Raw genomic sequence first — 13,583 nt, 5'->3', positions numbered from 1 at the left:
TTTGACCTACTAAAGTTAATTGTTAAAGGGAATCTGTCACCAGCTGGGATGTATATAACCTATTAATATGGGCATACAGGTGATAGAAATGTTAATCTACCTGTATGCCTCATAATAATGGTCTTGTATTTTGGTATTGTATTTTGTATATTTATGTTAATGATTCCTCCAGGCCCTGGGCCGGGAGGAAATCCCCTCCTTCTGTCTTCATTATAATAGCTCCCCCCTCCCCTGCACGTCACAGTGCCCTGTGACTTGCAACTGCGGCGCCGAACTCCCGCCCCTGCGCCCTACACTCCCTTCCACTATCCGCCATCACTCACCGGCGGTTGCGCAGAAGATTTCGGAATACACTAGTCAGTGAACTTCTGCGCAGGCGCCGGTGAGTCACTGCCGGTGCCTGCGAACAAAATCACTACACAGTGTATTCTGTGATCTTCTGGTTCGGTGAGTGACGACGGATGGTGGAAGAAAGTGCAGGGCGCAGGGGCAGGAGTATGGCGCCGCAACTGCACATCACAGTACACTGTGACGTGCAGGGGAGGTGGGTGCTATTATAATGAAGACAGGAGGCGGGGATTTGCTCCCGGCCCGGGGCCTGGAGGAATCATTAACATAAATATATAAAATAAAATTTCTCAACAACAAGACCATTAATATGAGGCATACAGGTAGGACTAGATTAACATTTCTATCACCTGTATGCCCATATTAATAGGTTATATACTGTATGTCCCAGCTAGTGACATATTCCTTTTAAGGCTGATTGAAGTCAAGGACGGACATGAGTATCATCTACAAAGAGGGCTAATTAGATTGCTGCTATCTATTGTCTTGTATTAAGAAGGTGCTGACAGTACCAAAATGTCAAAGGTGGGATCACCTCGACTTAGCTTCTGCTACCTGTGGTTAGAATTGTGTGATTCTGTGCCAGAGAGGTCTCACTACAAATCCTGTACTTAATGTGAAAAACTGTTGACAAAGTTGTCTGTTGTCAGCAAACTTGCTATTGTGCTTTACTTCGACAACTAGAACTACAACTGCACCCTGGGTGGACTTTGCAGTCTTACCAGAACACCATTAAAGGATAAAAGCTAGGACACCAAATCAGCTTGGCCTAGCTATTCTATTTTTAAATACACTCAGATTCTTTCACATTTTTGTGATCGTTTGATTTGACTAATATAGCATACACTGTATGTTCTTGAAAATGGGTGGCTCTTTCCATTTTTCCCATTTGTACCTTCTGGCTTTCCTTTTTTCCTCCCCACATTTAGAATAACTTATAGCTGGGTAGTGTATCACCTAGTATGTCAATCTTCCTCCTTTTGTATTGTTTTTACCTAATTAAGAAGTTTTACAAAGAAAAATTACCAGCTTGGGTAGAAGTTGCACAGACTGTAGGAAATGAAGCAAAACATTGATGCTACAATAGTCCATTTGCATCCAATTTTCTTTATCAGTAGAGGAGGTAGCAATAGGGAAGAAAGACTGAGAGACACATACATTACACTTAGTGATGCAACACCAAGTCCTTCTATATTATTGAGACTGCTCTGTAATAGAAAAGAAGTTAGATACATATAGCAAGAAAATCCAAATTATACGTTATTTCTCTAATTTACTGTAAAATTCTAGATTTTTATACATTTGTAGGAAAAGTGTAGGGACACTAAGCTCTATGAACTTCAGTAGGTTTTACTATAACATATCAGACAAAATGCATATAAAAATGTGAATAAAAATGGCAGTAGAATGCAATGAAATTGGCTTTCATATCAAAGAAAACTACATGTGATTTTTTTGTACATTTTTAATTACAACTTTAAAGGAAATGTGTCATTGGAAAATGTCCTATTGTATGAATCAGGTTTTCGTGCAAAATATAAATAAATATATTATATATATATTGAATTTCCATGTCACACTCTTTATTGAACATTAAAAAGTTGTAAGTCTTGCAAGTTTGACACTGGCCACTGGGAATTTTTAGAATCTAAGGTCCTGTTATTTTAGAAATCCACAATGAACAGACTCTAACCCTATCTTTTCCATTGAAGCATCTAACGAGCCTGTACACAAGTCATTGTGAAGGGAGAGGGAGCTCCTATATGTGAAATCACCTACAGTGATTCCTGGATCCTGTGTTAGTAGCTGTGTGTTATCAGTCATTGTAACCCTGTCTCTGATGGTAAGAAGCCTGCTGAAAACTGTTCCTGAAAGGATTTAAATCATAAGTCTAAGGGTGCTTTCATATTGCGTTTAGGGTCACGTTCGCTGGTCCCATCGGGGCATACGTCCAAACCCCCAGCAAAACGGGATCCGAAAGTATGTGCCTATGGCGCTATAGACTGTAATGGTGACAGCAGAGCGAACATCCGCTCTGACGTGCATCATTTTTAGGAGTGTATGCCTACTGGAGGCAGACACTCAGCGGTAGTAGGTGTACAATCCCGAAAACAATGCACATCAGAGCACATGTTCGCTCTGCCGTCACCCTTACAGTCTATGTCCCTGGCGGCGCATGCATCTGGATCCCGTTTTGCTGGGAGTTTAGACGTATGCCCCGACGGGGCCAGCGAACATGACCCTAGATATAATGTGAAAGCACCCTCAAAATAGCCCCATTGGCAATTGTGAAAATTGCAACATTTCTAATTTAGTTTTTTAAGAAACTAAATATTTATTAAAATATGAATTAAGATATTAAAAAATTAAATACATGTAACACAAAAGCCTGATTCAAACAATACTTCATTTTCTAATGCCAAATTCCCTTTAAAACAACAAAAATATCACTGTGCAACTCCAGAAACATTGTTTCCTATTCAATGGAAAGCATGTTGTTTAATACATACATTTGCATAGTAGAATTGTATATGGGTTTTCCTTGACAAATGTTCACTTTGGTCAATTTAAAGCTTTGAATCCCCTTCATAAGATATACAGTAGTTACTTAAGAAAGTTTCACTATGAACATTATTTTACTACTGGTATGCGGTCAGTGATTTATCTAGTGAATCGGTTTCACTGTTTCCTGTAGACCTTACCTAGTAATTAGAGTATGCACAATAGTTTGTCATCCATTATTTAACTCAGAAGGAAACAGGTGAACATTAGAGGGAAGAACCAAACACACCTTTGTGACACAGATTATTTCTTCTTTCATGTAACACTTTCTAAATGACTAAATACTCCAGTTATATGCCCTGCTTGTTGCATCCTACACACGTGGTCATGAAGTGTCCATTTATACTGATGACGATACGTCTGTAAAGAAGGCTTTATGGTAGGTATTTAGCCAGCGTCACAAAGGTATTATGAGTACTGAGCACTAGATGCATCATTCTGTATCAAAAAGAAGATTGTTAGGAAATGATTATTACTATTATCCTCCACACCTTTATGAATTAAATGAGCAAAGCTCTATTATTTGTATAATAAAGGCATGAGCAAGCTTCTTATAACTGTAAGTCAGCACATCATCTAACTAGGCTTTAATGCAAGTTATGGCTGTTTTATACATTATGTTCCATTTTTGGCCCTATGTTTGGAGTGTGCATTGACTTTTTAGAGCCTCAGACTTTTTTGTTCATGTTACAAGTGGCCACTTTTGACCCTGGCATCTCTGAATTTGTTCATATGTTGAAATGCTGTTTATTTTTTTTGCACATTGCAAACAATGTGAATATAATATATTTACATCTTTAATAGAATTTGCTGCCCTGGCATCAGCACACATTTAGTTGTTAGTGTCTGATTTCTGAAGAGGTGGGCATGGGATTTGCTGTTGGCTGGCAGCTACAGCAAAATCCTGGCACTGTGCAGTTACAGCAACTTCCAATTTTCTTAAGGTGTAGAATGCTGCAAACCACTAGGACACACCAAAACATACTCATTAGTGGAGGATTGACTGCTGGGAGCACCACCAATCCCTAAAAAGATGGAGCCATTCTGCTTTTTCTCTGTGTCACTTGCAGTTTTTAGTATCCAGAATGCTGTAACTCAAGTTAATTGGGAATTGTTTTACTGCCAGGATAGGGGAGGTGCTGTGCAGAAAAAACAGAGCGTTGTCTGTGCTCTACTAGAATAGAGAGTGACCCCTTTATTCTAGTGATCAGTAAGAGTTCGAGCAGTTAGACACCCCAATGAATCAGTGCTGAAATTAATAGTGCATGTTAGTAGCAATATATGATCATTTTGTTAGCTTGTTCAGAAATTTTTTTATTTATTGTTAAGGAATTATAATTTTTGTATTTCTTTTTTTATACCTTTAAAGTGATACTGTCACCCTAGACTTGCATATTAGATTAAACAAACTGCCTTGTAGGGGATATAACCCTTATAGAAAAAAACATACGTTACTTTTAAAATCACCTCCATTATCCAGAAAGTGCACTTTATTTCTTTCGCTAATTAACAAAGCACTCCCATAAACTTTTGTATTTATTAAATATGTGTAGATATGCATGTATTGTAATGTGAGTGCATATACATTAGATATGCAGATAGATTAGACAGATATATACATACACACATACAAAAAGATAGATATAAATATGTGAGTGAGGTATATAATCAGTGCTTTGCATGTGTAACTTATTGTACAATAGTGTTCAAATTAATATCAGTCCAATAAGACTAACCAGAGAAATCACTGTTTTTGGTATAAATTATATTACCACATGTCTAACAATTTACCAGTTGGTGCAATAGATTCTAAGAAAACCAACAAACTCGCCATTTATGATCTGCATGTTTTTGAGTCTGTGTATTTGAATAATGAATTGAAAGAGGGCGTGTTCAAAATAATAGCAGTGTGGAGGTCAATCATTCTGTGAAGAAACAGGTGTGAATCAGGTGGCCTTCATGTAAGGGCGAAGCCAGCACATGTTGTACATGCATTTCTCCTTGAAAGCCTGAGAAATATGGGTCGCTCGAGACATTGTTCAGAAGAACAGCGTACTTTGATTAAAAAGTTGATTGGAGAGGGTAAAACTTATAAAGAAGAGCAGGCAATGATAGGCTGTTCAGCTAAAATGATTTAAAATGAAAAGCAAAACCAGAGAGACGTGGAAGAAAACGGAAGACTACCATTCAAATGGATCGAAGAAAAGCCAGAATGGCAAAGGCTCAGCCAATGATCAGCTCCAGGATGATCAAAGACAGTCTCAAGTTAAATGTGAGTACTGTGACAGTTAGAAGACGCCTGTGTGAAGCTAATCTTTTAGCAAGAAGCCCCTTCAAAGTTTCACTGTTTAAAAAAAAAAAAAAAGACATGTACTGAAGCCGATACAATTTGCAAAAGAAGTTATTAACTGGCCTTTAGAGAAATGGAGAAATATTTTGTGGATTGATGAAAGTAAAATTGTTCTTTTTGGGTCTAAGGCCTGCAGACAGTTTATCAGACGACCCCCAAACTCTGCCTTCAAGCCACAGTACACTCTGAAGACAGTAAAGCATGGTGATGCAAGCATCATGATATGGGCATTTTTCTCTTACTATGGTGCCGGACCTATCATTTTGCATATATTAAAATACCTGAAGAGGTCATGTTGCCTTACGTTGAAGAGGATATGGCCTTGAAATGGGTGTTTCAACAAGACCCTAAACAACCGGTAAACAAGCAAAATCTTAGTTCCAGTCCAACAAAATTGAGGTTATGGAGTGGCCAGCCCAATCCCCAGACCTTAATGCGATAGAACAGTTTCTGAGGCAAAGCCAACAAATGCCAAAAAATTGTGGGATGTGGTCAAATCATCCTGGGCTAGAATAACAGATGACAGGTGCCAGAAGTTGGTTGACTATGCAACATAGCTGTGAAACAGTTCTAAAAAACTGTGGATACGCAACGAAATATTTGGCTGGTGATTCACAGGAATGCTAAATACTCAAAAAAAAGAGTGCATGTTGTGAGTTTATAAAGACAAATGCAGACACTGCTATTTTTTTATAACAGCCCAATGTTCATTTTTTGTTATTTTCTGTAAAGTAGTTAAAAATATTTTGAATTAGAAAACAGTGTGCAATGTTCCCAATGCATGGAAATAAAAATTAGTATAAATATTTTGTGCTTAACTTATGTTTTTGAACATACTGCTATTATTTTGAACACTACTGTACATGTAATTTAGTAATAATTCATAAAATTAATTTTAAAAAATGCGCTAGCATGCGCAGCTCAGTGTCTCTGCTGCTTGACATGTTGAACGCTCGCATCATGCCATTGTTCAACATGCCAAGTAGATGTAGCAGAGCTGGATGCGTCTAGGAACAAATGGATTATCTTTACGTTGGGGACAGGTGAGGATTATGTTGCTTTATTATTTTATTTTTTTTACAGGAGACATAGGCTTCAATGGATTGGGTGTTATGGTAAGTATTAAGGTTTTTGGTTAATGTAGATTCAATAAAGGAGTCTGTGTTTTTATTTGAAATAAAGTACTTTATTCTGGGTATTTGTATTTTATTTATCTATTTGACTATGAGGTTAGTAATGTGGGCGTCTTATAGACGCCTCTCCATTACTAACCCCTGGGCTTGATGTCAGCTGCCAATACAAAGCTGACATCAACCCCAACCTTATTACCCCACTTGCCACCACAGCCGGGCAAGTGGGATGAGTAGAGGCTAAACGCCAGAATTGGTGCATCTTTTGGATGCGTCTTTCTGGGGTGGCTGGGAGCTGATATTTTTAGTTTGGGAGGGGGCCAATATCCATGGCCCCTTCCTAGCCTATTAATATCCGACCACAGATGTCTTCCTAGCTTTTGCTGGTTATTAATTATAGGGGACCCTACGTCATCTCTTTGGGGGGTCCCCCATTTTAATAACCAGTAAATGCTAAGTATACAGCTGTGATCTGATATTTATAATCTGGGAAGCTCTTCCCAGGCTATAAACATCAGCCCCAGCTGTCCGATTTCCCTCTGCTGGTTAATAAAATTACAGGGGATCCCACACCATTTTTTTCTGTTATTTATTTATTAATAAAATACATGTACAGAATACTACACACACACTGCACTAATTATATATGTCACTGATATCTTTCTATCTATCTAGTCTATGTATATCTATCTACTCTCTCTATTCTATAATGTCGGGTCCAGCTGTGATTTTACTGTACGTGGCTGATGAATTGTTGGGTTTTCAAGGAGATGGGTGTGTAAAAATCGGACGGCATGGTCCGAGTGCTGTGCGATTTTTTTTTTTTCTCACACCCATTGACTTGCATTGGTGAGTCTCGTCCGATATATGATGCAAAACGCAGCATGCTGCAATTTTTTTCTCAGTCCAATTTTGATCGGATCCGAGCTGAGAAAAAAAATTGCGGATAAGCAGGGACTCATAGAATAACATTAGTCAGAGTGCAATCTGATATTTTATCGGATTGCACTCGTCCGTTTTTTCTTGCACATGAGTATGAGCCCTAATACAGATAACAGTGAGAGATGGTGTATATAGCCAGTTGGCCACACCAAGAGTGCAACAAGAACCGTAATTAGCATCTGAAATAACATGTATTTTCTGAATAAAGAAGGAGTCCATTGTAAAAGTAAAGGTGTGTTTTTTCAAGGGCTTATAGCTACTAAAAGGTAGTATGCTAAGCTTAATGTGTTAATTTGGGTTACAAACTACTTTTAATAGGTACATTAACAAATGTCAGATAATATGCCATTGTATTAGTTTATTTATTGTACGTCAACCTGAAGCAGCATATACTGTATAAAGATAAAGACAGGCTGCAGAGATACAGAGTATACAGAGATGAAGAGCCTCTGTCATCCAATAGATTTTTACAAGTGACCCATTTAATTAATGATCTGAATGTCCTACATGACTATAACAGACACTGGGAAGCTCATCAGAGTTAGATATACCAACCCTGATCGCCTTTGCCAAAGACCTAGTATTGCCTGACCTTGAAAGGAAATGTAAAAGAATGCTGAAATCTTGTGACACAATAGGAAGTGATCAATAAATATATGATTAGTACATGGTTGATATAGCAAACTTTTTATGAAAATGTTCTTTTTTTCATACAAGGTGGTACTTTACCTGAAGAGTCTGAAGTCCCATATAAGCCGTGTACAGGAGTAAGATTCCAAATGACAGAATAAGAATATTTTTGAGATTGGAACATTGCATTCTTTAACTTTTATTTTTGCAGATTCTGTTGTCTTGTCAGTCTTGTTAATGCTGTAAGTAACCATGAAGAGTTACTAAAATTTTGTAGATAAATTCATATAGCATATAATTACTTAGATAAATGCACACATTTTTTCCTTGGGGGTAGTTAAACAATGATTTTCTTTGAAGTTTGAAATGTCCTTAAGGGGGTTGGCCACTTTTTTCTTTACTTTAACAGCTGTGTTGATGATATGATGTTGTGCCACTTACTGTTATATAGGGGTTGTCCACCGTTGGGGGCTAAAATCATTTTTGCAATTGCGTCTCATTAAAAATGTTGCACTTTTGCCTATAGCATCAGTGTTGCACTGTATATTGCTGACTGCAGAATCAGTAAACTGTTATGTTCTGCTACCAGAGCTAAGGAAAGAGAGGAGATCTGTCCCTACGATAGAACTCAGCTTAATCCCTACGATGTAACAGGGAACCTGATCCTGCGATCAGACCTGCTAAAGTCCTAAGCTAGTCTGTACGGAGACCTATAGATGTGAGGAAGGAATCCCTACAAGTACTAAGGACTGGGAGGAATATGGGACACCTCCTAACAGAAATAGTAGCAGACAGACGAACAAACAAAATATATAGAACATAGAGGTCAGTAGACCAAGCAAACTAACAGAGCAAGACACAGAGCACAGGCTAGCTAGAAAGTAGATATACAATGAAGTCCAGCAAAGCCAGAAGGGCGGAGCAGGATTAAATAGGCCAACAAGGTCATGTGACCAGCAAAGGAAAAAAAAACTAAGAGCAAGGTTCTAACAGTACCCCCCCTTCTAAGAGGATCCTCCGGATCCCCTAGGACCAGGCTTATCAGGAAATCTCCTGTGAAACGCTCTGATAAGTCTGGACGCGGAAACATCATCCGACCTCACCCAAGAGTTATCCTCGGGACCGAAACCTTTCCAGGCCACAAGATACTGCAAACTACCTCTATACCGTCTAGAGTTAAGGATGCGAGAAATTTCATATTCCCCGTCCTCCACCACCAGAGGAACAGAGGCAGAGGCGTCACAATCTGATACAACAGCTTTTTTCAACAGAGAGACATGAAATACCGGATTAATTCTCCAGGAGGTAGGAACCTCCAACATAACAGCAGATTGGTTGACAACATGAAGCACCTTAAAGGGCCCTACAAACTTGGGACCCAATTTCTTTGAAGGAATCCTCAACCGCAGATTCCTAGAGGACAACCAAACCATGTCACCAACAGCGAACAAAACCTCCTGTCGTTTTCTATCAAAGTAGTCTTTAGATTTTCTGTTGGCCTCCTGAAGATTACCACGCACATCCGTCCAAACTCTCTCCAAATCACCGGAAAAATTCTCCTCCTCAGGCACGGCAGATCCCAACTTGGAGAACGACCCAAACGACGGATGTCTCCCAGAACAACAAAAAAAAGGCGAACAACCAGCAGAAGAAGATGTATGATTGTTCAGAGCAAATTCAGCAAGTGGCAGAAACTCAGACCACCCCTCTTGATTGTCTGCCACAAAACAACGCAAGAACTGCTCAACATCCTGGTTTTTCCTTTCTGTCTGGCCATTAGATTCAGGATGATATCCGGACGAGAACGACAAATGAACTCCCAACCTATCACAAAAGGCACGCCAAAAACGAGCCACGAACTGAGGACCCCTATCAGAAACAATGTCAGTAGGAACGCCATGAAGTCTGACAATTTCCTTGACAAAGGCCTTAGCGAGAGTTTTAGCGCAGGGCAGTTTGACGAAAGGAACCAAGTGACACATCTTGCTAAAACGGTCCACGACCACCCAGATGACAGTAAAACCCTCAGAGGGGGGAAGGTCAGTTATAAAGTCCATAGCCAAATGTGTCCAAGGAGCACTGGGAACCTCCAAAGGACAAAGCAACCCCGCAGCAGGAGTATGTGAGGACTTAGATCTAGCACATATAGTACATTGACGCACCCACTTAATGACTTCCTTCTGCCATCCAGGCCACCAAAAACTGCGACCCACCAGTCTCTTGGTCTCAGAGATTCCGGGATGACCTGCCAACCGAGATTCGTGACACTCAACAAACAAATCTCTCCTAAAGGTCCCAGGCACAAACAACCTCCCATGAGGAGTGTTAGAAGGGGCATTCTCCTGTGCTTTAAGAATCTCATTTTCCAAAACGGAGTCCAAAGCAGCTATCACAACACCTTCTTGTAAAATGTTCTCCTCTTTCTCAGCACCGACTATGGGAGAAAAACTGCGAGACAAGGCATCCGCCTTAACATTCTTAGTACCAGGGATGTAAGTAACGGAGAAATTAAACCGCGAGAAAAACAGTGCCCACCTAGCCTGACGGGCATTCAGGCGCTTGGCAGCATCAAGATATATCAGATTTTTATGATCCGTAAGAACCTGAACGGGAAATTCCGCACCTTCCAAGAAGTGGCGCCAGTGTTCAAATGCGAGTTTAATAGCCAATAATTCCCGATTACCAATATCGTAATTCAGTTCAGTCTCCGAAAAATTTTTTGAAAAAAAGGCACAGGGATGTAATCCATCCCCGTTATCCTGAGACAATACTGCGCCAACCCCCACAGAGGAAGCATCAACCTCAACCAAAAACGGCCTAGTAACATCAGGCTGCATAAGGATGGGAGCAGAGGTGAACCTCTCCTTGAGATACACAAAAGCTTCAATGGCCTCAGAAGACCACTGAACCGCATCAGCACCTTTCCTGGTGAGATCAGTCAGAGGTTTGACAATACTAGAAAATTTTTTTATGAATTTTCTATAGTAATTGGCGAAACCCAAAAACCTCTGTATCGATTTCAAACCAATAGGCCTAGGCCATTCCTGCACAGCCTGAACCTTAACCGGATCCATCTCAAAACCTTTGCTGGAGATAATGTAGCCCAAAAAACTAATTCTCTGTACAGCGAACTCACATTTCTCCAGCTTAGCAAAAAGCGAATTGTCCATTTATAACTGTAATACCTCACGCACGCTCCGCCAATGAGACTCCAGATCCGGCGAATAAATCAAAATGTCATCCAAATACACAACCACATTTTTACCGATCAAATGTCTAAGGATGTCATTAATCAGATTCTGAAAAAATGCAGGAGCATTAGTAAGACCAAAAGGCATAACCAGATTCTCAAAATGACCCACAGGAGTGTTAAAAGCAGTCTTCCATTCGTCACCCTCCTTCATGCGCAACAGATTGTATGCCCCCTTAAGGTCAATTTTAGAGAACCACTTGGCCCCCATTAACTGGTTAAACAGATCAGGAATCAATGGCAGTGGGTAAGGATTGCGTACAGTAATTTTGTTAATCTCACGAAAATCCAGACAAGGACGTAAACCGCCGTCCTTTTTTTTTACAAAAAAAAATCCAACCGCCACAGGAGACTTAGAGGGCCTAATGTGACCGGCGGCCAAACTTGTCTGTATGTATTCCTCCAAAGCCTTCCTCTCAGGAATAGTAAGGTTAAATAAACGACTTTTAGGAAGAGTCGCTCCAGGGACAAATTCAATAGAACAATCATAGTCTCTATGGGGAGGCAAAACCTGCGATTCCTTCTCAGAAAAAACTCTCCAAAAATCCTGAATAGGAACAGGCAATTCTCCCCTATCCAAAGCTGCAATACGCCCGTTACAACACTTGTCATAACATTTAGGGCTCCAGGATTTAATTTCACTGGTAGACCAATCCAGTACAGGATTGTGAAATTTTAACCAGGGCAATCCCAATATTACTGGAGAAGGCAAGTTATTCAACACTACCAAATCCAATTTCTCATGGTGAACACCATTAATAGTGAGAGGAAATTCACAGACCTTGAGAGTAATATTCTTCAAAGGGGAACCATCCACAGAAACCACAGCAATGGGGGATGATAAAGGTTCAGGTTTTAAATAGAGTCTTTCCACGAATCCCCCATCAATAACATTCAGAGTAGACCCACAATCGACAAACACCCGAAATTCCATTAATTTTTCCTGAGCAATCGTGGAAGCAGCTAAAAATACACCCTTGGAATTTAAACAAGCAATACGGGCATGACTGACCATTTTTTTTTCTTTCTTCATACGAAGCTCACAGCCTTTAATCAAATGACCAGATTTTCCGCAATAGAAACACAAGCCTTCAAAAAATCGACGGTCTTTTTCTTGAGAGCGAGGTGCCACCGATCCAATCTCCATCGGTTCACCACTGTTAGTACACACATTCTCATAACCAGAAACTGACATAGCAGAGGATTTGCTCTCATTAACCCTTGCACGCAGTCTTCTATCCACCCGTATAGCTAATTGCATAGCCTGTTGCAAATCTTCAGGTGTAGGATAAGCAATTAGCAGGTCTTTAACCCTTTCACTGAGCCCAGCAAGAAATAGACTTTTCAGAGCAGAATCGTTCCACCCTGTTTGAGTAGACCAACGACGGAAATGAGTACAATATTTTTCCACATTACCTGATCCTTGTTTTAAACGTCTCAACTCAGTCTCAGCTGATGCGACACGGTCAGGATCATCATATAATAGTCCCAAAGCAGAAAAAAAACTATCCACTGATCTGAAGCATGTATCACTAGGTTGCAAAGAAAAGGCCCACTCCTGAGGCTCTTTGCGCAAAAGTGACATTATGAACCCTACGCGCTGGGATTCATCCCCAGAGGACTTAGGTCTCAAACGAAAATACAATAAGCAAGCATTTTTGAATGAAAAAAATTCTCGGTGTTCACCAAAAAATAAATCCGGCAAACATACCTTAGGCTCCAAGAAATGTGCTCCAGGACAGTTACTCACGTGCTGACGGAGCTCGGCCACCTCCAGAGAGAGTCCCTGCAGGCGATGAACCAAATCCAGAACCGACACCATGATGGAACAGAAAAATCTTTCCTTAGAGAATTTGCTGGCTGGACTTACTGTTATGTTCTGCTACCAGAGCTAAGGAAAGAGAGGAGATCTGTCCCTACGATAGAACTCAGCTTAATCCCTACGATGTAACAGGGAACCTGATCCTGCGATCAGACCTGCTAAAGTCCTAAGCTAGTCTGTACGGAGACCTATAGATGTGAGGAAGGAATCCCTACAAGTACTAAGGACTGGGAGGAATATGGGACACCTCCTAACAGAAATAGTAGCAGACATACGAACAAACAAAATATATAGAACATAGAGGTCAGTAGACGAAGCAAACTAACAGAGCAAGACACAGAGCACAGGCTAGCTAGAAAGTAGATATACAATGAAGTCCAGCAAAGCCAGAAGGGCGGAGCAGGATTAAATAGGCCAACAAGGTCATGTGACCAGCAAAGGAAAAAAAAACTAAGAGCAAGGTTCTAACAGTACCCCCCCTTCTAAGAGGATCCTCCGGATCCCCTAGGACCAGGCTTATCAGGAAATCTCCTGTGAAACGCTCTGATA

General features: G+C 40.2%; 1 protein-coding gene across 2 annotated transcripts in view; it reads right to left on the bottom strand.

Moving 5' to 3' along the window:
• LOC141258248 (protein unc-93 homolog A-like) overlaps positions 1-8,151 on the bottom strand; it is a 73,288-nt gene extending 65,137 nt beyond the window's left edge. For both annotated transcript variants that reach the window (XM_073673263.1, XM_073673264.1), the window contains exons 1-2: positions 8,062-8,151; positions 1,375-1,556 (exon numbers count right to left, since the gene is read on the bottom strand). In XM_073673263.1, the coding sequence (XP_073529364.1) occupies positions 1,375-1,556; positions 8,062-8,151 (272 nt within the window). The remainder of the gene's footprint in view (positions 1-1,374; positions 1,557-8,061) is intronic.
• Positions 8,152-13,583: the final 5,432 nt, after the last annotated feature.

Source organism: Phyllobates terribilis, unplaced genomic scaffold, assembly GCF_046119375.1.
Source record: "Phyllobates terribilis strain yellow unplaced genomic scaffold, ASM4611937v1 Scaffold_3__8_contigs__length_932513732, whole genome shotgun sequence".
Classification (NCBI taxonomy): domain Eukaryota; kingdom Metazoa; phylum Chordata; class Amphibia; order Anura; family Dendrobatidae; genus Phyllobates; species Phyllobates terribilis.
Note: the sequence above shows the minus strand (reverse complement) of the source record. Positions and strands in the feature narration are given on the sequence as shown.